General features: G+C 53.4%; 2 protein-coding genes across 2 annotated transcripts in view; one reads left to right on the forward strand and one right to left on the reverse strand.

The window, feature by feature from the left end:
- CMC2 (C-X9-C motif containing 2) overlaps nucleotides 1–12,575 on the forward strand; it is a 331,627-nt gene that overhangs the window by 154,394 nt on the left and 164,658 nt on the right. The window lies entirely within an intron of this gene.
- Nucleotides 1–12,575, reverse strand: part of BCO1 (beta-carotene oxygenase 1) — a 29,427-nt gene that overhangs the window by 14,660 nt on the left and 2,192 nt on the right. Inside the window, exons 3-7 of the mRNA XM_058674172.1 lie at nucleotides 7,446–7,575; nucleotides 5,896–6,043; nucleotides 3,890–4,037; nucleotides 1,390–1,616; nucleotides 59–316 (exon numbers count right to left, since the gene is read on the reverse strand). Of these exons, the coding sequence (XP_058530155.1) occupies nucleotides 59–316; nucleotides 1,390–1,616; nucleotides 3,890–4,037; nucleotides 5,896–6,043; nucleotides 7,446–7,575 (911 nt within the window). The remainder of the gene's footprint in view (nucleotides 1–58; nucleotides 317–1,389; nucleotides 1,617–3,889; nucleotides 4,038–5,895; nucleotides 6,044–7,445; nucleotides 7,576–12,575) is intronic.

Raw genomic sequence — 12,575 nt, forward strand, 5'->3', positions numbered from 1 at the left:
ACTTCCTGCCTGGACTCAGGTCCCCAGGAGGAAAATGGGGCATAACGGGAGCCATTACCTTGTCCACGTGGAGTGGCACAGCAAACCTCCGCAGGGTGGGGACCGAGGTGAGCCTGGAGTTCTCCTCAAAGTTCTGGTTCAGGTTGGCCAGGTAGAAGAGCTGGTAGAGGCTGCTGTCCTCATAGGCAATGACATCAAACACGACACAGCCGTCCTCCTCGTAGGCGTTGACATGATGGAAGACCACCAGGGGGTCAGTGTAGAACTTGGTGGGCAGCGGCTTCCGCGTCCTCTGGTCGATGATGTGGATGTAGGTCTAGGAAGGAGACGTGCACCTGACAGGGCTGGCACTGTGCTCTGGAGGCCAGACAGACCTCGCCTGTCAGGAGCTGGGCTCGGCTGTAGTTCAGCCTCCCAGCCCTCCCAGGAGAAACCTACCACAGCAGGTGCATCAGGCGCTTCTGTGAGAACCTGGGAAGACCCCCTGCTCTCACAGGGCTGACATGCTAGTAGGGGTGGGGCCAACAATAAATAGCAGATGTGTAATCTGTAGGGCCTACGGGTGCGCCTGTGAGATGAAGCAGAATTGGGGGGTGGTGGAGAAAGCCGAGGGCATGATCTATGACACATAGGTTTGTCACAGAAGGCCTCAGCCCCGGATCAAATGAGGGAGAAAGCCATGGAGGATGGAAGGTGCAAAGGCCTGGGGCAGGCTGGCATCTTCCCAGATGGAGCTGGAGGAGACCCAGGAGGCGGAACGACCAGGGAAGGAGTGGCTGGGACACAGGTGGGGACATGGAGGCTGAATGTTGTTCCAAGGAAGAAGGGGTTCTAAGCAGACAGAGAGACTGATCCAACACCTTCCCTGCCTCAGCTACCTCCTTCTCCTTCCTGAGGACTGGCCAGAGCAGGGCAAGCGTGTGTGTATGTCACAGGACATGTCAATGCACAGAGAGCATGGGGGATGTCCACTGGGCACCCTCCAGAGAGGGGCGTGGGTAGGGCAGGGAGCTGGGGAGGAGACTTGATATCCTCATGTATTATTTGAATGGAAGATGGTACTCCAAAGGTAAAACAGCAAATAGAGTCAACCTGAGCATGCACACACTTACACATCAGTGCATACACACACAGACCTAGAGCCCTCAGCGCACTTGCTGGACCATCTGGGGGGACATTCTATCATTACAGTGCCTCAGGAGCCTCTGGCTCACCTCCTCTCGTCTCTCGACCCCACATCACTCAATGGTAGCAGAGATGCCAGACGCACCTTGGCAATGGGTGGTGGAGGGTGTGAGCAGCTCGGCAAGCCCTGGGCACTGAGGCCTTGCTCCCTTTGTTGGGGGCTACCTCCACCCTCCCTGAATCTCCCTCCCTCCTAGGACACACCTTGTCCTCTGGGTGGAAAGCCATGCAGGAGGCCCAGCTCACGCCCCTGACATACGCAGTTGCCATCTTGACAATGTCCAGCTTGAAAGGCTGCTCCAGGAACACAATGTAGTTCTCGGTGAGGCCGAAGCTGTGGTAGTAGCTCGGGGAGAGCAGGGAGCGGGAGGGGATGGAGCAGAAGACCTCGGCGTCCCTCAGGGGGCTCTTCTTCCCCTTCTCCTTGGCCTCTGTGGGAAAGCAAGGCCTGGGAATTGGGCAGGGGCCAGAGTTTGACACCATCCCTTCAGGCCCAGCCCCTGGGGGCCGGGGGGGAGGTGGGTAGGGTTGGGGGAGCGGGGAGGGGAGATGACACAGCCTGGGAGCTCAGCCCAGCAATCACCTGCTTTTGTAAATAAAGCTTTATTCAGGCCTTATTGCTGCTTACATTGCCTGCACCTGCTTTTGCTTTCCAGTTCCAAGGTCCAGCTTGAGCCCCCAGAAACCATGCATTTTGCAGAGCCCTAAGCCGGCCCTTTGTTGGAAAAGACATGAGAACCAAGTGGGGATGGGAGAGAGGTTTGACTCCATGTGCTGGGATGAGACCTGGAATTCTGCATGTCAGGCTTGTTTCCGAGGCTTCACCTCTGGGCTTGTGCCAGAACCATCATCCAATATGTTTTTGAGAGCCTTTCCAATAGATTCTCTTGACACCGTCCATTCTGACACAACTCAGCACAGGACCAAGAGGCCAACTGTGACGGGGTACGTTCACGGGGATCATGAGAAAGTAAGCAAGGGTGGAGGATGTCCCTGTGCTTAACAGGGAGCTGAGGCACGGGCCGCCCAGCACAGCGGGCAAAGTCATGGGATTACACGTGGAAGACCCCGCCACTCTTCTGGTGGTGAAGGCTGGGAACAGAATGAGAGCATGCTGAACGGTGAGCTGCTCACCCGGCACCCAGCCACCAGCGGGGCTCAGCACACGTGGGTTTTCTGAGTCCTCTGCAAGGATGAGTCAAGCCCTGGCCAAAAGGACTCCACACCCAGGCCCAGGGCGGCTGGGTGGTGCTGAGCCGTCTGCAAACAGCCCCACCCCTCTGGAGGCCACCTGTGCACACTGCAACCAGCTGGCTGGTGGGAGGGCCGCTGTGGGGCTGTGGGCTGATTCCTTTCTTCACAAAACAAATGGAGTACAATGTATGCTGAAATGAAAAGTACCCTGCCCGGGGAGCGGGCACCTGGCCGTGAACTCTGCTGCCCCAGCATGCAGCTGGTGCTCACAGCTGCTGCCTGGTGATGTCTGTGGCTCATGGATGCTTGTCACCATGGCCATGCCCCCTCGGTATCCCCCTTGCACCCCTTGGTCCTCCTCTGTAATGTGAAAAACTCAAATGCCCAGATGAGCCCCCAGTCTGACCTTCTAGGATTCTGAACTTGACCCTCTATCGTTTTATTGGCTTACCACCAGGGAGGTTCCATTTAGCAAGAACATTTATTGTACCTTCTGATCTCAGGGGCTCACATCTCCTGACAGAGCCTGGCAACTGGCAAGGGAGTTTCCACAGGAGTGGCAGGAATGACAGATGGAGACAGCTGTCCTAAACCAGAAGGGTGAGTCGAGCACTCCGGTTCCTCTCTGCCTCCTGAGGCCAGCACGGCTGCCCTCAGAGCCTGCTCTCCTGGGTGTGGTTCCCAGGAGGGTCCTGGACAAACATGGGCTGGGAACCTCACCCTCTGCCCCCTCAGGGACATACACTCTCAGCCGGCCTGGGCTGTGCTCCAGAACCTTGGCCCTCAACAGAGAAGGCTCAGAAAGCCCCGAGAGCAGGGTGGGGCTCTGGCACGGCTCCCAGCAGGCTAAGTTCTCTGATCAACCCCAGAAGACTGGCCGCAGGGACTGGGGAGCAAGCAGGTGGCAAACCGTGGTGCTGATAGGTGTGTCTGCAGGTAAAGACCAGGGAGAAGGAGGAGTGATGAAAATACAAATGCAGTAAAGTACTCGGGCCTGAAGACAAAGGTAGAAAAGATGGATGGGTGGGTAGGTGGGTGGGTGGGTGAATGAACAGGTGGACAGGTGGATGGATGAGTGGTGAATGGGTGAGTGAATGGATAAATAGGTGGGTGGATGAATGGGTGGATAAATAAATGTGTAGATGATGGATGGGTTGGTGGGCAGATGGGTAGATAGGTGGGTGGATGGGTGAATAAACGGGTGGATGGATGGGTAGCAGAAAAGGTGGATGAATATGTGGGTGGGTGGCTGATGGATGAATGGGTGGGTAGGTGGGTGAATGAATGGTAGATGGGTAGGTGGATGGGTCATCTAACAGATAAATAAACTGGGGCCTAAAGAAAAGGTTAGAATTCCACAAAGAATCCCAGCAGTTCTTCCTTTCTCCTGTAGAAGCAAACTGAGTTTGTGGTCATCTGAACCACTTGTCAGGGTAGCATCATCCCAAGCTCAACAGTCAAGGGCATTAGGAAGAGCCACGCCGGGCTCTTCCACTTCATGACAACCTACCTGGTACTGTGGCCGGAATCTTAAACACCACGTATTTTGTCTTCCCCTTGTCCACGATGGATGTGCCCATGTTGAGAACATTTCCAGCTGTGTCATAGTGAGGATGCGCTGTTGCCAGGTTCACTGCCACATACTTACGATAATCAACCTGCAGAACACAGTGGCCACCCAGTTTTAAACGAAGGAGAAGGCAAAATCCAACTCCTTCCAGATTCAGAGAGGGAAGGTTTTGTTTTTGTTTTTGTTTTCCATGCATTCCCTGATCAGACACTAAGGCAGAACTTGCATCTCAGTTGTTCTGGAGGCTTGATGGGACCCGACAGGAGCTCACATGGGGTTGGGCGGAAGCTCCAAGAACAACCAGGTTGCAGGAAGCTGGAGAGTTGGACTGTTATCTGTGGCTACTGTCCTGGCCTGTCACCTGTCTTTGACCCGAAACTGTAAAGAGCTCTGAGCACTGACCTGGGCAGAGACCACCAGAGAGCAGGTCATTTAATCAAAGAAACTCCAGGAACAAGAGACCTAATGAGCCCCTCTCCCAGAACCATAAGGTGGCCAGAAACTAACTGCCAGCACTTCCTTCCTCTCCCCAGAGCAGCTCCAGCCAAGAGTCAGTTGCTCCCAAGCCCTGTCTCCTGTGTGGAAAGCATGCATCAGTCAGACCCATGTCCCTCATATTACAAGGAGCTGGGCATCTTTTCCCAGCTAAGAAAGGTATTCGCTTTGCCAGCCCACTCAAGTGCACTGCCGAGACATCAGGCTTTGAGCAATCGGCTGGAAGAAGTCCTAAGTGGGTCTATTGATTGCCATGAAATGTTGACTGGATCTGCTGGGGCACTTGCTTTTGTGGCTCCCTGCTAATGCCTCCCTCTTCAAGGAAGGGCTGCCGGACATTGCAGGTGCTCCAGCTCCCTCACTCCTCCAAACACCAGCTGAGCTCCTGCAGGGCCGAGAATATAGTTACGGGAGAACCGTGAATTCCAAAGAGATAATGTTGAGATCCTAACCCTGGGACTCAGGAACGTGGACCCAGTTAGAAACGCAGGCTTTAACATGTAAGCTAGAGGAGGTCACAGGCCAGTGCTGTGGTACAGAGGGTTAAGTGCTGCCTGAGACCATGCCAGCCCATATCAGAGTGTGGGTTCAAGCCCATCTCCCTGTTAATGTGTCTGGGAAAGCAGCAGAGGGAAGTTCAAGACCAGGATGAAGTTCTAGCCTTCTGGCTTTGGCCTGGCCCAGCCCTGAGCTGCTGCAGCCATTTGAGGAATGAATCAGCAGATGGAAAATATTTCTCTCTCTAATTCTGCCTTCCAAACAAATAAAATTAGCATGTTTGTAAAAGATGATGTCACAATGCATTAGGGTGTGCCCTCACCCAACACTGTGTGCCATTACAAAAGTGGCATATTTAGACGCACAGGGACACAGGAAGAATGTCACATGGCAATGGGGGCAGAGCCTGGAATGGCATGTCTCCATGTCCAGTCCAAGGGGACTGGTAACACCAGAAACCAGAAGAGACAAGGAGGGACCCTCTTTAGGCCTTCAGACACTCAGGTTTTAGGCTTTGGGCCTCTTCATGGGTGAGGCAGTAAATTCTGTGGCTTCAAATCACCCAGCATATGGTGTAGACATGCCTTGCTTGAGCACGCATTCTGTGAAAGGTCTCCTTAGGTGGTTTTGTCACCATGTGAACACCATGAAGGCACCCACGCATGCTAAGACGTCACCGTGGCTGCCATCTCGAGGGACCCGGCGTAGCTTCAGGCTACCATCAGCTGAAAGATGGTTAACCGGTGCAGCTTTGTCACAACAGCCACAAGCCAACAGTCACAGGGATGAAAACGGCTCACTTCATGTCCTCAGGGAGCTTTGCGGACAAGGTTGTGTTGGGGGAACTGCCTTGGAGGGGGACCCTAAGGAGCTCCTTGCAGGCAACTTTCCACCCCACCTATCCTACAGGAGGCCCCTTTCTTGTGTGGTGCTCTTTACAGATTAGCCCATACCTTCTCCAAGGTCTCCAGGGTCTGTGGGTTGATTTTCCTGATGTAATTGGTCTCTGTGGCCGCATAAAAGTCTTCTCCACACCTCATGATGTTGATCAAGCAGTTGTCCGTGAAGTCGGGGATGGTGTGGGACAAGTAGGAGAAGGCCCTGGGAAGAAGGCAGATTGGTAGCTGTCTCTCCAGAAAGTTCCACCCTGGAGTTGACTCCACTCAAAGTCCTGAGTCTCAATGGGCCACTCTGGGAATTCTGGGAACTCAGGTATACAGGTTCCCCAAAGACACCCCCACACTGAGTCCTCAGGACACATGGGGACCAACTGACCCCTCCCGGACTCACACACAGATCTGAATTTCTCCCAGCCCAAAGCCCGCAGGTACAGGGGGTGGCTTTGAAGAAGCTCTTCAGAAACCTACCAGGTGCCCCTCACAGCCCCCCAAGTCCGGAAAACTCCCAGGCCCCACTTGGACAGGAATGTGATTTCATCCTGGTTATCACACATTTCTCCAGAATTCAGTTCTTTCCAAAAACAAACAAATTAATACCCAGGAATGAGTACTTTCATGTAACCAGAGGTAGAATCAGCCTAAGAGGAAAGAAAACTCAAGGCTTCGGAGAAAATCCTCAGGCAGGCGGTGTACACTGCGCAGTGCTCCCCCTACTGACCAATTCTGTAACTGCAAGGACCCTGCCCGCCTTTCTCTCACAGGCTGCTCCCCTGAGTTCAGGCCTGGGCATGTGCCCGCCCTGGGCCAGATGCCGGAATGGGAGAGATGATGTCAGTTCTGGAAAAGCAGGAGCAGTCTCCCATCTCTGGTCCAGCCTCTTCCTAATCCTTTCATACGTATTAACAGTAGCAGAAAGGACATGTTGCAGAAGTCCCTTCCTGGAAACTGAATTGTTGAATCATACCCCAGCTGATTTACAGCAGACACGGTAGAAAACATCCCCTCTCCTGTCCTGCCAGTTCCCCCTCCCTGAGTGCTTCAGAATTTCTTTGTACCTCTGTGAGCAAATACAAGTCTGAATTTGGTCTTGCATAAAATAAAGCTCCTGTGTGCTCCTTCCGTACCTCACTCTTCTCCATGCTTCATCCTTCATCTGGGAAATATTTGCAGACAGCACAGACAGCACCCTAGCCCCTCGTCCCTCCCGCATGGCAAATTTCTTGCTCAGTCCTATTGTTACTATGAAACCACTCTCCTGTGGATGAAGTTGGGTTGTTCCTGGTTTCTTTCTACAACCATTGGTGCAGCCAGCAGTACCTGCTGCATTCTTGTCATTTCAGACACGAGTGACTGTCTCTCTAGACCAATGGGAATATGCATCTGTAATTGTGCTAGAAACTTCCAACCAGTTAGCCTCACGGGAGGGTATCTGATAATCTGTCAAATGCCCTTTGCCCCTCTGGCTATCAGCCATCAAGTGCCATCTAACAGGAGTGGTCAGAGGCCAGTCACGTGGTGTTCAGCGCCAGAAGAGCTGACCCTAGCTATTTTGACCCTTGTGGATAAAAGAAAGCACGGGACATAGTTTCAAAGGGAACAATTACTTGGAAAATATGTTTTTGCAGGGGTCTGGGTAAGCCATCGTCCCAAACTCTGACACCACGATCCTGTTTGCTTCGATGTTGGCATTGTAGGTGTCACTCCTCAGGTATCTGCTCCGGTAACAGACCTCCCCTGAAAAGGAAGCAGCTCATTAGCCCCAGCCTGACACATTGCTTTCTTGCTCACATGCATGCCTGCTACACCGGCGTTTGGAATGCGATGTTATTCGCTCCTGTTCTCACTCAAGGAGATTGTGCCCAGCTTAGCCCCACTTCCATATAGGAGAACCAAAGCTCAGAAATATTCCATCAGCTCTCCCATCCAGGCTTGCCCATGCCATCATCGACACCGGCTGCCATGCTGGCATCCCTCAAGGGAAGGCCTGGACTAACAGGACTGGTCCAGAGGCTGCCTATGCGGTCTGGGCCCCTGTGGGATCCCATTTAGTTCTGCAGGAGCCCTGCTCTCTGCAACCCCACCGACAGTGCCAGCTGCTGGAGGAGCACTGATACCTCCATACTGAGCCCAGAGCTGGTCTGTGACGGAAGCCCCATGCGGCCAGGCTCTGCAAGGCTGCAACACACTGCATGGTTGGATCTGGATCTGCCATTTGCATCTGCCATTTGCCATTTGAGACAGGGTGTCCCGCTCATTCACCCTAGGATGTGCGTGAGCAAAGGCCCAGAGCTGAGACAGCACAGGCCATGCCCTATGAGAGCAAAGCCAGCCCCCAGCAGAGGTGGAAGACTGGAGGCAGCAGGCCTGAGCTGAGACCAGGGCGCCTTCTGCATGTGCTGGGCTGTTCAGTGGTTGTTTGAATCCAGGAGATGGGCTGCTATCTCATTTTGTTGATAATTAGCAAATGATATTAAGCTGATCCCCTCCCCCCCAAAAAGATTTATTTACTTGAAAGAGAGAGAGAGAAAGAGGGAGAGATCTGCCAGCTGATTCATTCCCCTAAATGGCTGCAATAGCTGGAGCCAGGGCAAGTTAACAGAAGAAATCTGCAACTCCATCTGGGTCTCCCCCATGTGTGTAGGGCCCAAGCCCTTGGATTATTTTCTGTTGTTTTCTCAGGCACATCAGCAGGGAGCTGAATCAGCAGTGGAGTAGCCAGGACTTGAACCAGCACCTACATGGGATGCTGTTATTGCAGGCAGTGGTTTAACTTGCAATACCACAACATCAGCTCTGTTAGTCGATGTTTTACCCTTACAGAACATGCTTTCCTGTGTGTGTGTCTGGACATTCTGATGCTTCATCCTGGAGTGTTTTAAGAGAACTGGGTACAGAAATTCCCACCCCATCCTGTTGGGTGTAGCATTCACTCCCAGCTGATCTTTGTCCAGTACCTCCTTGCTATTTTTTTTAAAGATTTATTATTTTTATTACAAAGTCAGATATACAGAGAGGAGGAGAGAGAGGAAGATCTTTCGTCCGATGATTCACTACCCAAGTGAGCCGCAACAGGCCGGTGCGTGCTGATCCGAAGCCGGGAACCAGGAACCTCCTCCAGGTCTCCGATGTGGGTGCAGTGTCCCAAGGCATTGGGCCATCCTCGACTGCTTTCCCAGGCCACAAGCAGGGAGCTGGATGGGAAGTGGAGCAGCCTGGATTAGGACCGGCGCCCATATGGGATCTTGGCGTGTTCAAGGCGAGGACTTTAGCCACTAGGCCACGCCGCCGGGCCCACCTCCTTGCTATTTTAAGACAAAGAAGCTGGTACTGCCAGCTCGTGCTGATGGGGTACGGGTGTGTTGGACACATGTTGGGCACTTCCTGCGGATTATCTGGTTTGATGTCCACAACACAGGAAGCGGGTAGGGTACTCCAAGCAGAGAAAAAAGCCAGCACAACAGGAAAATAAAACAAAACCTGAACAATGCCCGAAGGCTTCAAATTTCCTACCAACTGAAGCACAAAGTGTACACTCACGGGCCTTGCGACCCATTTCTGACCTAACAACTCAAGATTCAGAGACATCAAGTACCTTATCTTGGGCCACACAGCCAGCAAGCAATAATCTAGATCCAAAAGCCAGCATCTAGGGCCCAGCGTGGTAGCCTAGAGGCTAAAGTCCTCACCTTAAAGGCACCAGGATCCCATATGGACGCCGGTTCTAATTCCAGCAACCCCACTTCCCATCCAGCTCCCTGCTTGTGGCCTGGGAAAGCAGTCGAGGACAGTCCAAAGTCTTGGGACCCTGCACCCACATGGGAGACCTGGAAGAGTCTCCTGGCTCCTGGATTTGGATTGGCACAGCACCAGCCATTGCGGCCACTCGGGGAGTGAATCAATGGATGGAAGATCTTCTCTGTCTCTCCTCCTCTCTGTATATCTGACTTTGCAGTAAAAATAAAAACAAATCTAAAAAAGAAAAAAGCCAGCATCTAAAGTTGGCCCTTTTCCTTGGCAAAAGCAAGCTGTTTGCCACTTCTGTGTGATCCAGAAACATGCTAGCATCTCCTTACAGCCGGGTGACATTTCCCAAACTGAACAGAACTGCAGAAACTACACTGTGACCAAGAAGCAGAACCTGGCAGGGGCGGAACAGTGTACATTTGGTGCAGCTGCTAAAACTGCACTTGGGGCGGGGCTGGCACTGCGGCAGAGGATTGAGCCACTGTCCGCAGCACTGGCATCCCATATGGATGCCACCTTGAGGCCCGCTTGTTCCGCTTTTGTCCCAGCTCCCTGCTGATGTATCTGGGAAAGCAGGGCATGAGGATCCACTGTACCCGTGTAAGAGACCTCGATGGAGTTCCTGGCTTATCAACTGAAAAATCAACACCTACTACGGATTTATGAGATTTCAAGTCCTGTTTGTGGTTGCCTTGGCAGGGCCAGTCCAGATGATTCTGCCATCCCCACATAGGCATGGGCTGACATTCCCACCCAGCCCTGCTGGAATCACCTACCAGCAGCGCTCACCGTCCCTGCCCAGGACTCCACAGGAGGAGCGTGTGCTTCAGGGGTCCTGACACACACCCCGTCCCCACGCACTTCAGGGCAAACAGCCAAGAGTGGGCTCCTAACAAAACTGGAGCAGACACAGAAGTCCCACTAGCTCCTCCTCCAGGCTGTGAGGTGACCGGTGTGTTCTTAGGAGGCTGACATCTTTACATGTCACCGAGACATTTCTATCTCCTTGAACTCCGCGTCTCCTTTGTGATACTGGGGTTCTCTCCCTCCCTTCCCAGGGCAGGCAGAGGAAGTGGTGGTTGGCATATGGCCTCCTGGGATGCAGTGTGCCCCTGGTGAATGACAGGCCCGCTGGGCCTGTTGTGCTCTGAACCAAAAAAATTCAGAGATGGAAAGACTTGCCTGCAGTGGTTGAGTCTATACATGCTACACGCTGGGTCCCAGGTACACGCTGCACCCAAGAGCAGACACGTCAGGGCCACCCTAGCCTTCTCCGTCCTCGCTACCATCCCTTCCTCCTGACCCCACCCAGCCCCTGAGCTGGCCTGCCTCCTGGAGACCACCCTTCCCGGGAGTCATCACTCCGAAAGCACTGGTTAAGGTGCTTGGTCCCAATACCGAATTCTCTTCCCTTGAAGAGTAAAACGTGCAGTCCAGGTTGGTTGGTTCCCCCTAAAATGCAGCTTGTCCCACAGCCCCTTCAGTGGGCCTGGAGAGGGGGAGGGACAGGTCTCAGGAAACTCGCTCATGGCCTACATGAGGGCTGTGAGACAGATTACGGAAGGGGCCACCATGCCTTCTGCACTGCCTGCTTCTGTGAGAGTCCAACTAGCCTCATTCCTTCAGCAGGGACAGAATAAACAGGCAAGTGCCTGCCTGGGGCAGGAGGGGAGCTTGCTGGAGAACTGGGCCAAGTGCATGGTTTGGGGGCAGGGCAGCGAGCCGGATGCACACATGTGTTGGTGTCTGTGCTTTCAGACCCTGTCTGGTTGGTGACGTCGTCTGTTAGTAGCAACACTCGGGCATGGCTGAGGGTGATCCCTGTACTTTGTTATCTGCAGGCCTACTGGAAGGAGAGCTTGGCTGTTCTGGAAACCTTCTAGAGTCACAGACCGGAGCATTCTCTCTTCCCTCAGCTCCCTCCCTTACAGAGGCTTTTGTTTCCCCCTGGTTTTCTGCCTGTGGGCTATCGTGCCCCAAGTCTTCCTCTAGGTTTGGAGGAAGTTTTCCACCAGGGCCATGAGCTGGACTCACCAGGAAGCCCGAAAGACAGAAGCCCATAGCCTGGCCCTATGCTCCATATCCCAGTCTTATCACTGCCGGGGTTTACAACGTCCCCAGTGGAGGAGGATTAAGCCCATTTTACTGAGGAAGAAAACTGAGGCCAACTCAACCATGGTTCCTTCCTGCCGGGGCATGGGAGTTAGAGGAAAAGAAAAAAAATGTACTGAGCCTATGGCATCCAGAATGAAACTCTCCCATACAACCAGCCCTGTTGTAGTTGCCTACAAATCCACCCAACTTCCTTAAGAACCTTCTCCAGGCAAGTCACAAGAGTGCCAGAGCCAGCCTAGTACAGCAGCATTTATGGTCCATCTCCTAAGACAGAATTTTGTTTTATTTGTGGTCCTGCGTTCTGTCCTAGAGCCAGCCTTTCCGCTCCTTGCCCTAGTCACCCAGGCAGTTACTGCTGGTGGGACACAGCCTGCCCGTACCAGGAATAGATACACTCAGCTTGGCTCTTCAGCTCTGGATTACGCTCTCTGCTTTGACCTTGGCCAATTCCACAATCCAAGGGCTGCCACCTGCTCTTGTCTGGCTTACGGAGGATGCACATGAACTCCCTGAAAAGCAGTTGTGGCCATCTCGACATGTACCTCCTCTTCCGCAACCCCAGAGATGCCCATGTCCTCACCCCGGGAACCTGTCACCTGGCATGGCAAAGTGACTCGGTAGGCCTTGAGAAGGGAGATGATTCTGGCTTGTTAATATTACCACCTGGTCCTGGTGGGAGGAAAGCAAGAGGGCCCGGTTCAGAGCAGGATGCGGGAGCTGTGCTGTTGGCCTTGGGGACAGAAGTGAGCCACCAGCCAAGGAATGCAGGCGACTGGGGAAAGCCAGAGAAGATGTGGAAGCAGATTATCCCTGGAACCTCCAGAGGGAAACTAACCCTGCCAGGGCTTGGTCAAGATCCTGTCTTAGACCTGCGA

This window comes from Ochotona princeps, chromosome 16, assembly GCF_030435755.1.
Source record: "Ochotona princeps isolate mOchPri1 chromosome 16, mOchPri1.hap1, whole genome shotgun sequence".
NCBI lineage: Eukaryota > Metazoa > Chordata > Mammalia > Lagomorpha > Ochotonidae > Ochotona > Ochotona princeps.